Raw genomic sequence first — 22,843 nt, 5'->3', positions numbered from 1 at the left:
ATCCTCTATTAAAATACAAAGACAAAATAAAAAGCCATTATGTTTATAATCTGATCTGCAAATTCAGATTTCTGTAGTTACATTAGAGCATTACATTAACTCAAGGGATTCTTATACTTTCTAAAAAAGAGATTCATAAACTTTCTAAGGCGTGTTTCTCAGTCTTTAAACAAGCAAAGGCTCAGTTTATTGACATAGTCACACCTGATTGAGTTATTTTCTTATTAAATCATAACTAGTCCTTGATAAAAAAAAAAAAACAGCGTACTGTACCTCTACACATCTTCAAAGCTGTATATATTGCAGATGAAGAAAAACCTCTGATTTGGATTTTCTCCCTATACAACACCTGCATAGGAAGTCTCTATTAAAGAAAAAACCCAGGGGCGCCTGGGTGGCGCAGTCGGTTAAGCGTCCGACTTCAGCCAGGTCACGATCTCGCAGTCCGTGAGTTCGAGCCCCGCGTCAGGCTCTGGGCGGATGGCTCAGAGCCTGGAGCCTGTTTCCGATTCTGTGTCTCCCTCTCTCTCTGCCCCTCCCCCGTTCATGCTCTGTCTTTCTCTGTCCCAAAAATAAATAAACGCTGGAAAAAAAAATTTTTTTTTAAAATAAAATAAAAAAAAAAAAAGAAAAAACCTAAATGATTTTGAACTGATATCCTGGTAATCAACTACAACAAAAATATCTTTAACGGTTATAGAACACTTTTCTCAAGGTCTCAGTAATTACAATGTTAAGGTATAAAAACTGAAAACAGCCTAGAAATGTTCTCTTTCTATGTGCTACGGGTTATTAATCCTCAATTCTGTAGTTCAGCTTTCTCTGTTTTCTTTGTAATTGTCTTTCAAATGCATAGGCAGACACTCCAACCAAAAGATTTCTACAAAACCATGAACTGGGAAAAATACGTTAATATGATTTTAACTAAAATGAAGGGTAAATAAAAAAAACAGATTTTAAAGTGTGTTGCTACTGAATATGGTACATGTGAATATATTAAATGATTTTATCATATTACGTTAAGGTTACAGAGCAACATAATGTAAGTTTCCAAATACCAAGAAGTAGCACATCTGCATGAGTATAATACATGTCACAATAAAATTAACAAATATTTTATTATGTAATCTGTGTAAAAAATGTGATTATGGTTGTATTTTACTAAAAACACTGCTACTGGTAAGTGTTTTGGGACCACTATGGAAAACTTTAGTAATTATAATAGTTTAAAATATAAAAAATTAATTAGTGATATTATTTTTTCTACAAGGCTAACTTGTTTTGGTTTTTGTAGCAAAATTATAAAGTCATCTACAAAAATTTGTAATCCTGCAGCATTTTGCATCTATTTACTTTTACATGAATAATAAAAGATTCCTAATCTTACTCTCTCCAAACTGCCATTGATGCAGAGTTACCTATAATTGCAGTAAATACCAAGCCAGGGGAAAAAATCTTCACCCATGCACTAAAATTAGTTATTTATTTAATTGACTTATTTGTAACTTACCCCACATTGAAAACCACCAACTCATGCAAAAAGTACACATTGTTTAAATGTTAAAAAGAAACTTTACCTGCTCGTAAGTGTCCAACTACATCTGCAAGGCTACCCTTCTTTACTTTGGTGATGAAGGCACCAAGTCGTCCTAAGTCAGTCATTTTTCCTCCAACAACCTGAATAATAATAAATTTATAAGTTCCCAAGATTCATATTAAAATATAAGTTTATTACTTTTAGTAATTAATCATACAGTCTTTTACAATGTATTTAGGATGGAGTGTAGGCACATTAATAAAGTGAAACATATTTTTGATTAAAGGAGTGGCAGTATACTTTTAAAAAGAAAACATCTCATTATATTTTAGATGATCATGTGTCCCAAGAAAGTTCATGTCCTGATTACTTATACTGACCTAACAACACAACGGCACCAAAAGTAGTGTTTATCCTTAGAAGACAAGTGCGAGGTCTTTCCTACTTACAGAAGTGCGTGACACAGTTTACATTAGGGTTCATTTTTCTTTATCCTCCAAGTTCACGCCTCCTATTAGAATTAAAGTTCTATATGCACATCATGCCCCATTGTCACATCAGATCTTTATCCCTTCTGTATACCTTTAAGTAGGATATAGGTCTAAGACATAAAGACTATGGATTCAAACCAAGAATAGGCCACTTCTGGGAAGCAATTTACCATGGCACTATGAGTAATAGCCTAAGTTTATCTCTGCTACTGACCGTCTGAATGACTTCACCTGAAATACATATTCTAATCTAACTCCTAAAGTTTGGGTTATATTACTGAATATTTAACACTTTCACCTGGCTTTTCCACTGTAACTAAAACTAAATACATCAGAAAGTTTCTAAGTTTAATTTCTCCCAATGCAGTCACCAAGTGTGTATAAATAAAGGTGCAACACATGTTCTCAAAGGCTGAGGCTGATCCACCATACTTTGGGATATGCCCATTAGTGGAGGCGATCAGAATTATTTCATAGCAAGAGAAATAAATGTTAATAATGAATAAGGTGATACTATTAAGTGCATTAACTGAAGAAAAGTTTTAGTTGGATTAATAGTCAATGGTTTTGAAGAGGTCAAATTATCACACGACTATAATATAATATCTTAGCAAATAATTTTAAAGCCCATCTTTGATTGTTTCTCTAAGTTTCTGAAAGCAAATAAAACTATGTGATTTAGCACATATACACATACACACACAAATAAGACAAAATGTGCATATATATTTTTCCTATAATAAAATATAATCTTTTGCAATTTGTTAGTTTTTCTTTATATCTGTTGGATGTCAGTTAATATTTTTAAAAGACACATTTTACTCTTTTGATACTATGATAAAGTCTATTGTACTTAGGAAACAATTTCTTTAATGATGTTTTATGTTGTTTGTCAAGATAAAATAAAATTATGCAGTCCACATAATCTAACTTTACTACCATCCATTAAAACCTTCTTAATGTAAAAATCATCCTTGAACTTCATACTGAGATAAAAATTCTTTATTTTCCTATACTTCATGGCAGTTTCCTAACACATTTGTAAGCCATATTATAAAATGATTTTGAAATATTAATCCAGATAAAAATACTGTATCTGTCATAAGACATCAATATATGAAGAAGATACGTTCACTAGGTGAACTGTATTTTGGAGAAGAGGAAGATATTTAAAAATCGTTGTCAGAAATTTTGTTGAAGTCAGCCTGTACTGTAATCCACCCTTAAGAAACATTTTAAACCAGCATACTTACTTTCAGACCCAGTAATGCACCTGATTCTTTGGGCATGGTTGTTCTCTTGTTCAGAATAACACGTCCAATTAATCGGTCCCCCTCTTTAGATGGTTGCCACGTTACAGGATGCTATCAAAACATGGATAAAGTTTTAAAAAGCTAAGTGGTTTTCTTTCCTGTAGACACATAATTATTGGTTGTAGCAAGCTGTGATTTCCTCAGTTAAAGGCACTCTAGAGGAAATTCTTTATTTTGGTTGGTTCTACCCTCAACTTACAACAATTTGCATTTGTAAATGCAGCTACATTTTATTTGCAGTAGACTCTTGAACTAAACAGTTCTAAGAGTGGTTAGCAACTAAGTAAATCTCTAAAAAATTGTTCTGAAATGATTAAAATGAATTAAACTTAAAACATATCTGCTTATAGAAAGAAAACCTATTCTATATTTTGAGTTGTTAATGTTGATATCATTAACCAAATAATATCTCATTTATATATAGTCATCATTTAATAATTGCTTCTTACTTAATTTAAAATTTGTTATAGAGGCACATTGATGGCTCAGTCGCTTAAGGGACTCACTCTTGATTTTGGTCATGATCTCATGAACCCTGAGACTGAGCCCCACTTTCAGCTCTGTGTTGACAGAGTGGGGGTGGGAGAGCTGCTTGAGATTCTCTCTTGGCCTTTTCCCTGCTTGTGCATGCTCACCCATCCATTCTCTCTCTCAAAAATAAACTTTTTTTTAAAAAAAATAAAATTTGTTATAATTATTCAGTGATTTTTTTCCCCTTCTAGACTGTACTACTTTAAATGAAATGAATATTTTCTTTCCTAAAATGTATAATGGAGGGCGCCTGGGTGGCTCAATCAGTTAAGCATCTGATTCTTGATTGTGGCTCAGGTCATGATCTCATGGTTTGTGGGACTGAGCCCTGGGTCGGGCTCTTTGCTGACAGCAAGGAGCTTGTTTGGGATTCTCTCTTTCCCTCTCTGCCTCTCCCTTGCTCGCTCATGCATGTTCTCTCTCTCTCTCTCTCTCTCAAAATAAATAAATAAAATGTTTTAAAAAATGTATAACGAAACAGAGTAAGACTGCTATCCATCACATGTCAAATATAGATAGGACAATGAACAGTACACATCCTCCCTAAGCTCCAACTTTCATTTCCCAGAAAGCTTACCGAACTAATAGGTGATGTTTCCCGGCTATGCCACGTGGCAGGATCCAACCAGTAATAATCCAAGTCACCTGCACCATGGGGGAGGGGGGGGATGAAAAGTGCAACGCTTTAAAGTGGAGAATGCATCATTTTAAGTATGACTTCTTCAATCTATAAAGTAAAGGGTTATGAACATCATAATCTTGAGTGTGTACATACCAGAATGATATACCCCTGTATTGCAAAGGCTGTGACCTGAATCATTGGAATGAATGTTACAAATGCACTTCATACTATAGACTACCTTTATTCTCATAAATCAGCCTAGAAACACACATAAAAAGCACTGGAAGAATTGGGTTAACTCACTCCACCTTCCCTCGAAAGACTATCCATGCCAAGGCACAGCCTGCCATCTAGTGATGCTGAAAAAGTTTTATTCAATGAACTGAAATAAGTATTAAAACTTAGTGTCTCTCTTTCTACTCTTCTGAACTATATCATGTTATTTCAAAATTAGCCTCTGGTCTCTATCGTCTTCCCTCATCAGCTGACACTAGGACACACATTTTAGCACACAGCGCTGAATAAATTATCAAGAATAACTTTTAGCAAGAGTACAACACAACCAACAGAAAATCCAATTGTACTAAGCCATAAAAAAGACTTTAAAAAACTTCACAAATCCTAATTTTGTAAGCATGAATTTATGAGCCTTTAATTTTGATTTTTTTGGCTTAAAAATATAATATTAAAACACCTGAGAAAAAAGGAAAAAAATAACAGAAAGCAGCAGTGCTCTCAGTTTTTGCACAGGAAAAAAAGGAATGGGTGAATGTGAGAATAAATTATCGCTTACATTTTAAACATTAGATTAAGTCAATGAAATTTTTCTCCTGATGTCTTTAAAGAGAAAAAAATTAAGAAAGTGGGGGCGCCTGGGTGGCGCAGTCGGTTAAGTGTCCGACTTCAGCCAGGTCACGATCTCACGGTCCATGAGTTCGAGCCCCGCGTCAGGCTCTGGGCTGATGGCTCGGAGCCTGGAGCCTGTTTCCGATTCTGTGTCTCCCTCTCTCTCTGCCCCTCCCCCATTCATGCTCTGTCTCTCTCTGTCCCAAAAATAAATAAAAACGTTGAGAAAAAAAATAATAAAAAAAAAATAAAAAAAAATTAAGAAAGTGAGTAAAGCACACTAATAGTGATATATATAGCTGAGTGTTGGGAAAATATGTCTTTCTGGTATCTGTGAAGATCACAAGCAAAGAACTGTATGTAGATGACAGGCATGGCAGATACAGTCACTATAAAAGAAATGTGATAGAAAATGTAAAAATGTTTAAAATCTGCAGGCATAAAAAAACCTATACACCTAAGTTTCTTAGTAGTTGCTTCCCTTTTCTTTTAAAATAGTATCTTAGAGGGGCGCCTGGGTGGCTCAGTTGGTCGAGTGTCCGACTTCAGCTCGGGTCATGATCTCGCATTTCGTGGGTTCTGGCCCAGTGTCAGGCTCTGCTTCAGATTCTGTTTCTCCCTCTCTCTCTCTCTCTGCCCCTCCCCAGTTCGGGCACTGTCTATCTCTCTCTCTCTCACTCAAAAATAAATAAAACATTAAAAAATAATAAAATTAATAAATAATATCTTAGAAAGGCTGAAGGAGTTTGTTATATATACAACAAATACTAAAATGTTCTTCAAATGTGTCATATACATAACAGTATGTTTTGTGAAGGGTTGAATATTAGAAACTGCATTAACAGAAACTATATTGTTAAAATTCACTACACACAGAGTCCAAATCCCTTTCAAAATCACATACTTTAAAATGTGTACATGGCTTGGTGTCAATGATTATCTTCTTCCAAACCACCTCAGTTAATTAAATATAATGAAATTGTAAACAGGGTTTTTATCCCTCTTTTATTTGTACTGTTTGTAAACTTCAAAAGTTTTTTTATTAATTTTTTTCTTTGAATATAACTGACGCACAATGTTACATTAGTTTTAGGTGTACAATATAGGGATTCAACATCTCTATACCTTATGCTGTGCTCACCACAAGTGTCGCTGCCATCTGTCACCATACAATGCTATTATAATACCACTGACTATACTCCCTGTACTTATTCCCATGACTGACTCATTCCATAACTGGAAGCCTGAATCTCTTACTTCCCTTCACACATTTTGCCCATCCCTGCCTACTTACTTATTCTTAAAGTTGCTTTTGTCTTTAGTATTATGACACTGTTCCCTTGAAAGAAAAACTACGTATAATAATAATAAAATTGCAGGGCGCCTGGGTGGCGCAGTCGGTTAAGCGTCCGACTTCAGCCAGGTCACGATCTCTCGGTCCGTGAGTTCGAGCCCCGCGTCGGGCTCTGGGCTGATGGCTCAGAGCCTGGAGCCTGTTTCCGATTCTGTGTCTCCCTCTCTCTCTGCCCCTCCCCCATTCATGCTCTGTCTCTCTCTGTCCCAAAAATAAATAAACGTTGAAAAAAAAATTAAAAAAAAATAAAATAAAAAAATAAAATTGCAATTATTATTAAGTAGTAACTAAAAATATCATTCAAAAGATTATTATAACTCATAAAACTTTTTCCCTAAAATTTCATATACTTAGGAGTAAGAAAGACTGATGACTCCTTAAATGCTGACTCAATCTGAAATACTGTGACAAATTAACAGAACACAATATTTACGGGGTTTAAAGAAGAAAATTAGTCATTAAGTTGAAAGTTGGACTGCTTTGAAAGTCGTTGAGGTTAAAACAATGGCAAAATCCAACCCATTTTAAAACTTCAAGGGAACAAAGTTTTTTTATATCCTTCAATTACTTAGATCTTAAAAACTACACTCCTTGGGATCTTTCTCTGGCTCATGCTTCAATTCCTCATACGGTGTTTCGACCCTGTGCTTCACTCACCTTGTCATAAGTAAATCTAGATCTACATATCTGATTAATATTTCCTGTGTAGAAATTGGTCTTTATATGCAAAGAACCAAAAGCTGATGTTTCTGGTACGTTTGGTGATGATACCAAGCACACTTTAGTATAAAAACGTTGCTTTCAAGCAATGGTATCCTATCATCTATAAGCTTTGTATAATTATGATCTTAAATGGAGAGTCTAATTTAATTTGTTTAAAATAGGATAATTTTGGTCATACATAGTGTTGATGTCTACTAAAAATTTCTATTAAATGAAAATCTAAAAGACATTCAATATTTTAGCATACAATATTTGTATATATTTTAATGTATAATTACACTTTTTCACATCCTGAATAGTTTCTAACAGTTTTCTTATCACAAATGTCATTATCGCCCATTAAAATATAATATTTTTGCTTAAAGACTTATGAGAAATAAATTCTAAAATCTAAATATGTAGTTTTAAACTTATTTGTTCTTCTTTCCATGTATATTACTAAATTTTAAAGATATTATTGAATTTTTAAGTACCGTAATTTGTATTTATAAGTCATATTTCTCTATTATTAATGGACTAAGCAACACTCACCAAAACCTCCTCCTAAAATATTCAGAATCTAGTATTTCATTAATATAAAACATTTTCCTTGATTATCTTTCTAATAGGTGATTAAAGAGATTGATTTCCAAGTAGCATAGCTACAAAATGATAAACTCATGGTATTTGCTTAAAGACCTGATACAAAATCATTTTGGTTCCAATATTCAATATAACTATAAAAGAACAAATGCACTATTATCATTAATTTAGATCCAGGGAATATATCAGTCTACTGAAATGGCTCAAGTTCATAAACAGCTAAAATTCAATAATGTGTTATAATTTTGAGTATTATTTTTTGTTAAAACTTTAAAAACAAAATTTTATCCCATCTCTTGTGAAAAAGTAATTAATAAGTAAGCACACAACTTTCATTGCACAAATGAAAGTCAGCTAAATGACTCCTGAACCTTCTGTAAAGAGAACCAGCTTTTCCTAACACAGGTTACTACCATTAGAGGATATAACAATGTATAAATATGCACCTCTATGATTTAAAATTCTGTATCTTGTGATATTTAATGTCAAAGCACAGTGGATTCCAATAAGACGAATCAAAGTCATTTGAACAAAAATGCTTTCTACATCATATAGATGCATAATTGTGTATATTAACATTGTAAAAGGAAAACCATAACTCTGATTTACAAAATAAATATCTAACAATTCACATGATAATTACACTTGACCAGGTAGAATGTGTATCTAATGTGTAGGTAGCAAAAGAAAGGTTATATACATCAAAGCTGTCATGTATTAGAAAATTTGGAATTCTTTTCTATTTCCATAAGAAACATACAGCATATTTTTAACCTCATTATAATGATGGTGTTGAAAGATGGCACTCAAACTGATTCAAAGATTGACTCACAGTAACTGCACAATTCCAAATACATATCCTTAACTATGTTACCTGTCATCTCAAAGAAAATTATTCTTCCTATATAGTACAGATTGTTGTTATCCAAAGAAATTATAAAATTCACAGACCAAAAATCGGTAGAATCATCCTTCCCAGAGATTTCCTATACCTCTTAAAATATTCTCCTCTTTTATTTTTGTTTATTCTCTATAGTAGGATGTGTGTTGGGACTAAGTAAAATTAAATAAATCCTAATATATTTTATTATAGCATAGCACATAGACAAATTAAAATACTGGGCAAAAAATATATTTGTTGAATGTATGCAGTGCACACAAAAACCACTCAAGTTCTAAGAATGAGTTTTTAATTTAAGACAAAGTAGGGTATTTTTCATACTGAGTACCATGGTCAACACACATGAGTTAATAAATATTGCTTTGGTTATAATGTGATAAAAATGTTATACATTTGAAATCACTTAAATATTTTACAAGGGCATTCTTTTCATAGATAGGAATTAAAATCCAAAGCCTAAGAACTGAGATAAAAATCTTAACTTCTGATTAATATAATGAAAATACCATTTTGAAATAATTTCTTCTTATTTTAGAAACCTATTTCAGATAGTCCCATGCCGACAAAAGGCAAGTGTGTCTGCTCCCACTTCTAAATTAAAAATAATAGTGGAATGAACTTTGAAATAAATAAGCAATAATTTGCTATACAGCAAAATCCTACAAAGCCTAATTTCACTTAAGTTAAATTAGCAGTCATGGATAAGAAACAAATATTATTTAATAGGTCTTAGAATCCAGGCATTAAAATAAAATGGGAAGATATACTTGCTAAATTCAATCATTAATCATATAATCAGTGAAATATTAAAGTCTAAAAATAAATATAAATACCATGTGTAAGCAAAATCAGTAAATTATCATTCACTACAGAATTACTGACAGTCTAAGTTCCTAGGATAGTAAAAACATTGTTCCTCAAATACTTTTTGGTGATTTTATTCAAAATATACACTACACAATCTGACAGCAAATACTGTACAATTAAGGAACAGAGATTTGTGTGCCTTGAGCAATAAAGCTTGAGGCAGGGCCAGAGGCATTCCCAAACCACTGGTCTTCACAAGAACCTCTTCAAAAATTCTAAGCAACATAAATTCCAATTTCTGGTTTTGGTCCAGGACACACACACACAAACAAGGTGCCATTTGCTAGAAGACTTACATTATTCCAGTCTGTACAGATTCACTAGAGTGGCTGTTCTCTAAATGCTTGTTAGAAATTTCACTTTCAAAATTCCCCTTTGTTAACAATGAGCTCTGCTTCTATCAGAACCAACAATACCATTCTCTCTCGGGTGTATAAATTTTATGGTTCAAGGAAATGCAAATTTTCTTTGTTAAGTTAATTTGTTATTATTTGTTAAGTTAATGAGGTGCCAAAGATGCTTGTATTCAGAAACATTTATACTCAATAGAGCCTCCAGAGTTGAACTACATCCAGTGAAAGGTAAGATATTTGTGTAAGGGCCCATGGTGCCATCTTTGTTTAATACTTTTAGGGCACGGGAATATAGGCTTATACCTGATCTAGAATTTCACTAACATATTTGGTGGAGCTGATACTTCTCTGGTTATTATGCGTATTTTTGTGTGAATTTGAGAACTAATGGAACATCAACCGTATTGCCACACAATTCTACAAAGCAATAATGTGGAACTCAGAATGAACACTCTGGTTGAGCTCTGAGCTCAGTCATTCAGATAATCCCTCAACTTCAGAGGTAACTCCTATAGCATTCCATTGTTCTTTCAAGGGTAGCCTGAGGTGAAGCACATGAAATTGCTTTACAATCTATAAAGCACCACAGAAATGCAAGTTGTTTATTAGAGTGTAAAAATAGACACTAAAAAGTCTTTCCAACAATAATACTGATAAGCCCTTCTGTCAATTCTAATGCCAGGTAAAAATTAAGAAACTGCCCCCATGGTTTACTTATTGAAAACTTAATCAGAGGGGCGCCTGGGTGGCTCAGTCGGTTAAGTGTCCGACTTCAGCTCAGGTCACGATCTCGCGGTCCGTGAGTTTGAGCCCCGCGTCGGGCTCTGGGCTGATGACTCAGAGCCTGGAGCCTGCTTCCGATTCTGTGTCTCCCTCTCTCTCTGCCCCTCCCCCGTTCATGCTCTGTCTCTTTCGGTCTCAAAAATAAATAAACGTTAAAAAAAAAATTAAAAAAAAAAAAGAAAACAATCAGAGAACCTCACTCTATCTTCATTCCTCTATTAATAGCATTATATCTTATCTGAAACTAATAATTTACGTTGTTTCTTATAAAACATAAAAACCAGCTATTATGCGAAAAGAGCATGTACTTGATGTTACAGACCGATGACTCTATTCCTTACTCTGCCACATTCCTGATAATATCCCTTCATCTCTATAGACCTTGTCCTTCTCTATAAAATGGAGACAATGCCACTTTCTTGCAAAAGTTTCATGGGGATTAAATGAGATATGTTAACTCTGCTAATTACAAAGGACTTTAGAAATGATTTTATTATGTAACTACACAACTGAAATTAGGAATATGAAATCATGGTGTTAGAGATCACATTTATAATTAATTAGCTATCATAAATAAAATATATATATAAAATCAGTAATATTTGCAAAATGTACTTTGAAATAGGCTTAGAAAAACGTTAAAGTCATTTTGTTTACAGAAATGATTAATCGGCCTGGTGCAAATGGATGCTCAAGTGTTCAGAATGTGTGAATATTTCTTTAATCCCAATTGCTAAAGAATGAGGAAAAGAGCCATCATATACAGAAAAAGTAACATAAAACTTCCTGTTTAATTTCCATAAAGCCAAGGGAAGCCTAAGGTATTAAGAAAATGGTTGTTTTTATAGTACAGTCAGGTGATCTATAAATTAAGTATACAGATTAATCTCTAACTAAAAATATTTGGACTGTGAAGTAATTAATATGATCAGAATGTACAATGTATCCTTAATGTAAAAATAAATATTTCATCATTTCTTCTTTGATCATATTTTTATGTGGGAGAATAAAATATACATGTATCAGCAAAATATTTGTGACTGAATTGTTCTGTATCATGAAACAAGTAGGCTATTATATCCCTTTTTACATTTTTCTTGATGACTCAAGATACCCTTGAAAATGTCTTCTTAAAACCAGCTTACTTTATACTTTAAAAATTATTTAGTACAAGCATCCTAACTTCCTAAGATTCTTTTTTCAGTTTATATTCTTCCTAGCCAAATCATCTAGAAAATAACTAAGTTTAAATATGCATTAGGGTCACCCTGGATGATGGGGTTTTGGAAAAGCACAGAAGATTTTGTATTACTTTAAGTAGGCTAAAGGATATTGAGAAATAAAAAGCTATTTGAGATAGTTAACACTGCTCATGAGCTTAATTTTTCCTAGTTTTGAAGTATATACACTTAGATTTTTGAGACTACATGAAGCTTCAGGGTTCGGAAACACTTCCAAAACACCATGATGCTCAATGACATCCTTATTCTTTATCTCTGCACTGACCTGATGTTGCAGGACTCAGAAGTCAATAAATTAAAATTCCTGAGAGTTTTGAACAACAAGATAAAACCACACACACATACTCACACACACACACCTTTGTGCCTTAGAATAATGTTTATGGTCTTCAGGAAATGCAGATAGACTGTATTTATTATCTGTATTAAATGACAGTAACAATGTATCTAAAGAAAATTCTAAGGTCATTGATTGAGGTTAAGGCAAAAAGATGCCTACATACAATAGTTTAGAGAGGATGTAAATATGGTTTGAAGCCTAACGACTGAGAAATGTCTTTCGTAGAACCTAAGTATATAATAGTAAAGTACCCTGGATAGCAAAGCACAAAATTAACAATCTTAGGGAAACTATTTTCTTTCTTCCAACACAATGATTCTTCATAAATAATAATTTTGGAAGTGCTGCACACAAGAGGGAAATATTTTACTGCAACTTTCCAACTGACCAGGCTTCCACATTGACACTGAGTATTCCATTCACGTGGGAGAACAGGTTGTCACGTGCAAAGCCTCGGAATAACCAGCCAGGAAACCCTGTGGAAAAAATCGGGGTTTATATGTTTTCATTGTTTGGGGACTGGATGTTAACCACAGGTTTAAGAAATTGTAGTGCTGGGCAAGTTCACAGCAGAGACATTACAAGAAAGCACTCTAGATGTAACTATATTTGATAAAGGAAAATGTTAGTTTTTATCCAGACCTCACACCCAGGCAACACTAATAAAACAATATTAGTTTGCAATAATAATTCTGGAATGTCAACTTCTATCTGCCCCTACATCCCAAAGACATGGAAATAAAAAAATATGGAGACACATTATCATGATTTTAGTGATATAAATAACAATAATAATAGCCAAATGATGATAAAGGTGAATTCTAAGGGTATACAGAACAAAATGGAAGTACTTATGGGGGACTGATATTGCTTATCATTTAAAAATATGTAATAAGCTATAAAATAGTAGAAAATAAATATACTCTTAGCAAACATTTTTGGTAATATAAACATGTTTTAAACCCAGAGCGCTATCAAAGAAAGTTACTGTAAAAATTAGGGTTTTTCCCTTTCTTTCTTTTTTATTTGCTTGTTTTTATGTTGGCTACTCAAACAATTTATAGATATATTAAAAGACTTTTCTTTTTAAGTTGGATATTCCTTTGTTGGCAGTGGGAAATCATTAGACATAGAAATTTGGAGAACATTTTATGCCTCAACAGTATTCTAGAGAAAAATGTTAAGTATCCATATTCATAAACCTTCAAATTATAGCCACAGGAAAGCAGCACAAGGTCACTGTCTAAATCTCTGCCACAGTACAAAAGTGGTCAAGCTATATAAAGCTTTCAACCATACTCCAATTCCATATGATGGAAGATAAATCAGGAAAGAAAAAGCACAGAAGGAAGGAGCAATATTCACAATGGATTTAGATCACGTCTACACTTATTTTTATAAAGCAAACTAAGTTAAAATTGGTCAAAGATTAACCTACTGACTCAAGAAAGGACTTCTCTTCCAGAGTTTCTAAATATTAAAGGGTTGGATAAACGAGTCTAAAATTTTGTTTCCAAAATAGCTTCATTTTAGATAACATTTTCATAACAGAAGTTGTTACTTTAAAAAGACTTAAAGGGCCCAACATAGTTTCTTGGCTGGGTCACAGATGCTCTCCTGAGAAGAACGGGGTGGCCTTCTATTCAGGAATGCAAGGCAATCCCATGTCCCATGCGCCTGGCTGTTTCAATCCACAATTTCCACAATTACCCAGCTGCACTGAACTACTCCCAAGTGCACTTCAGAGGGAATATATTTAGGAATACAATGTTTCTCCAGTGTTTTTGAAATCTTTTAGCTTAAAGCAATAGTATCTACAGAGGTCTTTGTGAAGGATATGCAGTAAATCAACTTAGATATTCTACAATCTAACTCTGAATTACTCCAGAACATCACACAACCATGCACCTGGAATACACTACATTTCTATACAGTCCCTTTCCCCTCACTGCCTCCACAATTCCTTCCATACATTATCCCTGAACATACGACTATAGAGATCATGGTGATGATGTCACTCACAAGGATCATGCTCTGATGATGATTATCTTTTCTGTGAAACTACACAAAAGAAACTTCTCTCTGGTGTCACTATCAGGAAAAATTAGTGTGCACTTAACTGGTTTATTTTTATGTAATGGAAGCTGAAGTTTTGTAACTGATGTCACTTTTCTCGAAGCATGTATGTTAGAATGTTTATGGTTAAATCTGCAGCCGAATTTTCTACCCTTATTTTTCCTCACCAATCTTTTCTACACATTTTTAACTTATTTCATGTGGCTCTATTTTTACATTTTGGTAGGTACCTTAAGTCACTTTTGGTATTAGGGTAGACTTTAAAGCAGGAATTGAAATAAAATTAAATGAATATGCACAAAACATATTTTAATATATTTATTATAACTGTTTTCATTAAATACAGAATTTTCCACCCATTAATCTCAAAATACCTTTGATTCAATGAGAAACAATGTAACTAAAATACAACTGATGTACAGGTGTTAGTTTATCCACAGCTTGAACAGCAGAATTCAGGAAATAGGACATTATCTCAGCAAATTACCAATTTGGAAATCTTGCAAAGAATGGAAAGCAAGTGAAAAAAAAAAAAAAGGCTTCTCATCTAGCAAATAAATCAATAAGTAAATAACATCACAAATCTGAGTTCCTAGACTTTATTCCTCCAAAAACCCACTAATTTTACAGTCACAATCCTAAGAGTTTCTCTGTTATTCAACTCCACAGGACCACTGAAGATGCATATTGTCCACAAGGAAAAGCACACTGACAGTAGTAAGAATTCACAAGGAAAGGGGCAGGGTAATCAAAAAAAGGGACAAGGGAAAAAAAAATCAAACAAATTGGTGAAGGGTATACATGCCCTCAATGCTGTGATACCTGAGTAGCACGATGAACATAGCTATACTAAGGGGCAACCTGATAACAATATCCATTATGTTAACGGACCAAAAAAAATTACTTTATGGCATATAAACTTTAAAGAAAACAGGATGAAATATCCTTTTCAGTGTTCCTGGTTTATTTAAAACAAAAAATGATAGATTAATATACAATACTGATCAAAAAGATTTTAATTAAAATAATGTAAACAAGTAACATCAATAACAACAAGCTGGTTGGCAAACGTTTTGCATATAGGAAAACTCAGCTATTGAGAATGAGTTTTCACCATTCCAAAATTAAATCATTACTCATAAAAGCAACAAAAACAGACATGTATTAACTATTTATCAAATACTGCTTTAGTTTTATGGTGTATTAAAGTAAGGTTTCAATACATAATAAATGTTAGTTCTTATTTTCTCCCTTTGAATGTTCTATTTCTTGACATTTTGTGAATGAAGTACAAAAAATGGGAAATACAGAGTTAATTGTTCTTTGTAAAAATTCCTACACACAGAGTGGTTTAAATGTCTTCTAAATATTCTTAATCAAAATTAATGCTTTTTTAAGTAAGAGCAAAGCCAACAAAACTTGTCTAGGGGATGATAGTGTAACTGAATTAAACTGTGAATTTATAACTATTTGGTGAAAAAAACTGAAATTGAATACCACTATTTGCACTGATATTTAAAATTTTCAGTGACATTAAATCTGAAAATTTACATTATTCTTTGAACTCTTTTATGAAAAAGATCAAATTGTTACTTCAACACTGTTAATTAAGAATAATGATTTTTCACATGTATTTTCTGATACAAATTTTATAAATCTGTAACAAATCTTTCCTAAGTAAGACATAGTGATATCATTTACAAAGATAGTAAATATTGTTGGGGTGCCTGGATGACTCAGTTGGTTAAGTGTCCAGCTCTTGAGTTTGGCTCAGGTCATGATCTCACAGTTCATTAGTTTGAGCCTGCATAGGGCTCTGTGCTTGGGATTCTCTCTCTTTCTCTCTCTGCCTCTCCCTGCTTGCACTCTATCTCAAAAATTAACATTTTTTAAAAAGATAGTAAATATCTTTAAATATTTTCTCCTAATAAATATGAGTACATTTAAGATTGATCAAATAATTCCAATGATTTTACCAACTCAAGATCATTATACTGCATCTGATTTCCATATATATCAACCCAAATTTTAGACTGTCTTACTGATCACAGCAAAAATGAACCGAAGAAATGGATGAAAACCATGAGAAATATCAAATTATTAGTGTGATTATAATATCTCCAATATTAAGAAAACAAATTATAGTTTATCCTAGTCTTTCCCACAATATAAAGGCATATTTATTTTATATATACTTTAACTCAAATTAAACACTCATCTCCATTTGAAAAAGGAAAGAACCAGTCAATTCGCATCCCCTAAACTCAACCTCACTTTCTATATGGTAAGACTGTAAGTAGCGTTTAGTTTTAGGTATAAAATTCTTATTATTGATGTTTGATATATATTTTATTGATGTTTATAGATATTTCAATAGATTTAGAAAACTGTTGCAACTGTATTCTAATGACTAAAAATTCATTTTTCAAATGAGAAACTATATTACACCAGCCTGGCTATTTGCATTTTTTACTGTTGAAAAGGATAAAAACAATGAAAAGACAACGTCTTGCTAGACTTTATAATTTCATGTATTACTAAGAATTTTTATAGTTCCATTTGTTTTCCAAAGTGATACACTAATAGTTTTGATGACAAAAAATTACACACATGCACACACACACTCCAGATCTTTGGGCCTACTATAATCTTTGTTCGGTGTAATTATCATGCATCATATTTTAGGTCAAACATCTAGATGTGCACTTAGTTCACAGGCATGAAAACTGTACCCATTTCAATTTAGCTTTATAAACCAGCCTAGGCAAATGTGGAGAGTAAAGATGGTATGTCCAAGACTCTGTACAGCAAACTCAAAAGGGACAGCTTCAAGCTAAAATTCCACAGACAGATATCCTTCTCTTCATTATAAACCATAGGTTTCTTACCAACACTCTAAAAGTCTCTCAGATTAAATAGATATTTTGGAGGCTCTTATTCTGTGCTCATTTTTTCCATTACCTTCTTGTCTTCAATGAATAGCTCTCATTACAATAAAATTTCATAGACTAAAAGAAGCCTTACATAGAGATCTCAATAACTAAATGCTTGATCTAGAGCAAGACTAGCCTCTGAAGTCAGGGAATCACAACATATTTGTCAAGGAAGCCTAATGTCAGAAAAAAATCTAGTCTCGGTTAAGCTATTCTGAACAGAAACAACCCTAGCTAAGCCCTTCAGGTACAGATGAAATAATGTGCGTCCCTATTAAAGTACAGTCCCCTATTCATCTGAATATGAAAGCACTCTATGTTGTATCTGAATTGTCTGTCATTTCTAGTCTCTTTACTCATATCAGTGTATCTAATCATTTATATACCTTTTGCAAAGTCAGGATTGGGTGGATTTTTCAGTATAATGTGGAATAACATGAAAATTTCAAATGATAACGAAGTGTTCTTAAGCAAGAACATTTTGAAGTGAGTTTTGGGTTTATTTACTAACCACTGAAGCAAAATGGCTTAACTTCATGTAGGGCAAAACTTTTTCTACCACAGGATGTGGTATAAAGCATTTTGTTTTTATGATCTTTAAGGCAAACTTTATAACCTGAGTTATGTGAACCCTTTTATATGATCCACAATTAGTTTAGGGGATCCGTATACTCTTTAAAATATAAATAAAATTTTCTGTGCAGTAAGTATATTTCTGTGAGAGTCCACTGCTTCCTTTATTTCTCTGATGGGCCCATGATCGCTCTCCAAATTACTAACAAATGGTTAAAATGTCTGGATGAAGGGGTGACTCAGACTGGGGACACTTCTATATTGCCTTGGTGCTTTACCTTTAGTTTCCAGAATTATCTTCTCTTGCAGGTCCTCAGCCTCAGCAGTATGCTTTCATTAAGAACCCTATTTAAGCTAGACACTTAGGAAATCAAGAAACCATACTCAAAGAAAATGAAGTTTATGATTACAAGCAGAGAGCAAAGAAATTCATCTCAGAAAGCACTTTTATGAGCTTTCAGGACGTTAATGAATCATATATTTGAAAAGACTTTCATATCAATAGACAAAGGAAATACTATATACAGATGTGCTAATATCTCTTTCCTGATGAGTGTCTTAAACAACTTTGAAGACATTGACTAAAAAAGAAAATATAGAAAAAAAACTTTGTGTAATCTAAATAAACTATTAGAAAACATAATCTCGGAATTAAAGTGAAACTTCAAAGTGGATAAAACAATCGTTCCAATTTGGACTTGCTTAGAAGTTAAGAATAAGCTTCAAGGGCTAAGCATTCTTTAAAGATGGTAAAACAAACAAACAAACAAACATTGCAAGGCTAACAGTTTCTTGTTACCACATAAAAGTTCAAAAGCTATTAATAAGTCTAAAATATCTGACAGATATTATACTATTGAAACTATGTTTGTCAGAGCCCACAACTGTTACAACCAATATCCCCGCATTACTGAAGTCAGCTTTGCAATTTGTTCAATATTTACAGTTTTTCAGAATAAGAAATTTATCCTCCTGGTCTTTAAAACCCACAGCTCACATAAAACCTTCCTTGAAACTAGGAAGGTTTACAGAAACTAGGCATTTAAATTTTTTGGTTGTGTTTCTACAATGAATTGACCAACTCATTATATGACAATTACCTTCTTAAAGACAAAAGATGGCCTACTTGAAGCTGGCTATCCAAAATCTAAACCCATTCCACTAGCCTCCCATTTATTGGTGTGAAGCTGAATAGAGTAATAATCTTTTTGATTATTAATATTACTATATATAATTAGTAATTCTTCACTGGTTTCTATATTTTTATATTGAACATGCCACTTTCTAATCTTCATGGCCTTAGAAAATTGAGAAGAAGAAATATTTATTTCATTTATTTTTGACTCTCCTCCCAGTCACCTTGTTACCTCCTAATTGGATCTGGCTTTCCCTGGAGGCCACCTCAGTGGGAAGATGGCATCTTGAAGGGGCCTGCTGTGCTCAGTCTGTCTCAGTGTCACCATCAAGGCCTCTCTGTCTCTGGGGCTGCTTTGATTTGCCCTCTGTTAAGACATGCTCTCACAGGCCACAGGTCACAGAGTGACTGCAGGCACAGGAAGGAGTAGGGACCCCAGAAACCAACCCTCCCCCTGACATGCTCCCACCATGTCCCATCCCCTCATTGCTACATGGTTGCTGTTGTGATTGAAGTTTGTATATTAAAGGGTTTTTATAATATGTTTTTGATTGATCTAAAAATAAAAAGCATTTCATCTAGGGAAAAAATTGTCTAAAAGGTATAAAAATTGCCTGCTTTGGACATTTCTCTAGGTCTCAGTCTCATTATTGGGTCTCAGGCACATGTAATTAAACTTTATTTTTTGTTTTATTTTTTCTCCTGTTAATCTGTCTCATGTCACTTTAATTATTGGATAAGCTAGAAGAATTATGAATGGTAAAGAAATTTTTTTTCTCCACAACACTCCAGAATTACTCGGAATATATACTTGCTGTTCACAGAGATTAATTTTGTCTTTGTTTTCCAAATGACTTCCATCACTTCTGTAACATAATATTCCTAAGGGCCATTCACAGACAATGCTTCCAAATGAAAGTATCTCCTTCTCCTGAAGAGCTTTTTAACCATGGGTTAATAACGAAGAGTATCACAAAGTTTGAAGAGAACTGAGTGGGCAACCTTCTGTATGATAATCACTTCACTAATGAAGTTATTCCCCTCATACATATATTTGTAGAAACTATAAGCGCAAATAAACTGGTTCCCCAGAGCTAGATAGAGAAATCAATCACATTATTTTCCTCTCATCTCTCAGATGCAAATGTATGGCAGCATGAACCGTCACTGCTTCAGTCTTCCTCTCAAATTAGTGGATGTCTATCATTAAGAAGACACAGTAAGTATGACCATGAACATGAAATTCATGATCTTTATCAAGTAGCAACAACAGCCACTCTGCAAGTACATGCCTCAGTTTACGATAAAATCCTCTATCCTCTAGAAAGAACAGGTTTAATTTGTCACGAATGTTAACTAGAATTTGACAGACAGCAATATGATTCATACTTTTGCAAGCAGAAGGTGCCTGGTTGCTTCTTTTCCATTTGCCTCTGATCTCTTGGATTTTAAGCTTGTCCTCAGCACAAAGTGGACCTCCTGAAAGTCATCAGCTGGGAAGAGCATGCAGGCGCTTTCCTTAGCTGCTCTCAGCAGTACTTGCTGTACCTGAGAGGGAGCAGAGGAGTAGCCAGGAGAGCTCGTGTCCCTGGCAGGCTTTCAGAGAGCCCCAGTGCCTCTGCATCCAGGACCTTATCCTGCTGCTGCACAACTCGAGATGCCTCTTTCCTCCCTCCACCACCACCCCCACCAAAGGACTACAGTCTAACAGCAAGTGCCCTCAGGACACTTCAAACCTGCCCAATGCCAATTTGGCAAAATAGTAACAATGAAGCCAACAGATTTACCAGTTTAATTTAAAAGAGTCATAATCTCCCTTCCGAAAAGCCTCAGCTGCTAAAACACTGAAAAGAAAAAAAAAAAAAAAAAAAAAAAAAAGCTCTATTCCCTCCCTGTATTAAGAAAAATGTATACTTTTAAAAATTTAGTAACAATGTCTTTTTATACACAGAAATCATCATCAGACGATCCTGAGGACCTGAAAAACATTGTTTTTCTCCCACCGATAACAGTAGTCTTTTTTCAAACTGGCAGAATGGAAACAAGGGCCAGGAGGGGTTAGTTAACTCTGTCGCCCCAAGGTCACACATCCAAATCTCTGACCCAAAAGACTGTATTTTCCTTTCCTTCTTTCTCTCTGGGCTTTCTTTCCCTTTATCTGGACAGTTCTCCTTTTAGTCCACAGCTTAATGTCACAGAAACACTGGCAATCCATGCTGTGCTCTAAAATTCAGGACTGTCGACCAAGAGAAACCAGGCCTTGGCAGCCTTTGTCTAAACACTTCAAAATAACAATCTATACAGAAACTGGTATCTTTCTATTTTTAAGAAGATTAAGTTCTGAAGCTTTCTAATTTTAGTGAAATTAAGTAAACAGGAAAAACAACTGCCCTTAGGCAATCAGAAATGGAAAATATATACTTTCTGAATGAACTGTATATTATATACATATAAAGTTGAAAGTTATATATATATCAAGCTGAAAGTTAAATACTAAATTTAGATAATTTAACGTACACTTCAGATAGTCATTTAAAACATGAAACATGAAAATAACTTCATATAATGCAACTCGATGATCACCATTGTATTCTAAAATGATGATACATTTGTGTAACTGCCGTGTTAAAAGTAAACTATTCCTTATTCTATATTTATAAAATCTACATGAAGCATTTTAATATCTTACTCTTGGGATAATTAAACAATATATTCCATTAATTTTACATTTATGTATAAGATTAATATAGCTTAGTTTACCTGTTCCTGAGTGCAACGTATGAAGTAGTAGAAACTGCAGAAACCCAGCAAACATAACAGCAGCATAGGAGTGGTTAAATAAATGCTACTGGCATCAAATCACTAAATTCTAGCTAGCAAAAGCAGCAAATCCACAACACAATAAAAAATCCACAAAAAATGCAAAAGACATTTTAAATAAAATTCCCTATGGTCCTTGCATTCTAAATCAAAACCAAAAAAATCCTGCAGTGTCCAACATTATACAACGGTGACACTAAACAAGGCCATAAGTGCTGCTGTCATCAAAACAGATCTCTGCAGTGTACAGATTCTCATTGATTACCGCATTAATCTATAGTGTTCTCTGCTATACGAAAGAGGTTTCCACTGTAGCAAACACCAAAGCTCTGGTAGGTCCATAATTAACCATTTCCTGAAACAATGCACAGAAGATGTTACCTTCCTGTAGGCAGAGACACGAAATGAAACAAAATGCTGTGGTCCCTTAAAACTAGCACAGGAGAAAAGACTCGGGCATATGCTTGAAGAGCTCCTCCTATTATCCCCCCAGTGACATTGCACTGAGATATTCATGGACTAAGATAACAAAGTCAAGTCTTGCTGGCTTGTGGGCCACAGAAAACTCACCTGAAATGATCTGGTCCCATTATCAATCACTGGCAATGGTTCTGCCACGCTCTGTGTAACAGATCATTTCCCCTGCAGTTTCCCTGAGAGATCTTACTCAGTCCAATGACAACAACTGGCACCAGGAGGCATAAACCAGGAGTACAGGAGTGATTATTGAGAACACAGACAAAAGTGTTCCTGTATATCCAGCCTAGAGCTAATAGTGGCTCAACTCCAGGGGGCAAAAGACAACTCCAAATAGGCTTTGTC

At 33.9% G+C, this 22,843-nt stretch overlaps 1 protein-coding gene across 50 annotated transcripts in view; it reads right to left on the bottom strand.

Moving 5' to 3' along the window:
• RIMS1 (regulating synaptic membrane exocytosis 1) overlaps positions 1 to 22,843 on the bottom strand; it is a 494,117-nt gene that overhangs the window by 175,943 nt on the left and 295,331 nt on the right. For 39 of the 50 annotated variants that reach the window (XM_040473893.1, XM_040473902.1, XM_040473900.1 and 36 more), the window contains 3 exons: positions 4,450 to 4,517; positions 3,282 to 3,392; positions 1,578 to 1,677 (listed from right to left, as the gene is read on the bottom strand). In XM_040473893.1, coding sequence (XP_040329827.1) covers positions 1,578 to 1,677; positions 3,282 to 3,392; positions 4,450 to 4,517 — 279 coding nt within the window. Of the gene's footprint in view, positions 1 to 1,577; positions 1,678 to 3,281; positions 3,393 to 4,449; positions 4,518 to 12,872; positions 12,904 to 21,961; positions 22,017 to 22,843 lie in introns of those variants that run through there. The other 11 variants (XM_040473936.1, XM_040473925.1, XM_040473942.1 and 8 more) reach the window with 2 other exon arrangements.

The sequence above is a fragment of the Herpailurus yagouaroundi genome, unplaced genomic scaffold (genome assembly GCF_014898765.1).
Source record: "Herpailurus yagouaroundi ecotype Mexico unplaced genomic scaffold, PumYag 139, whole genome shotgun sequence".
Taxonomy (NCBI): Eukaryota; Metazoa; Chordata; class Mammalia; order Carnivora; family Felidae; genus Herpailurus; species Herpailurus yagouaroundi.
This window is presented reverse-complemented; position numbering and strand designations above follow the sequence as displayed.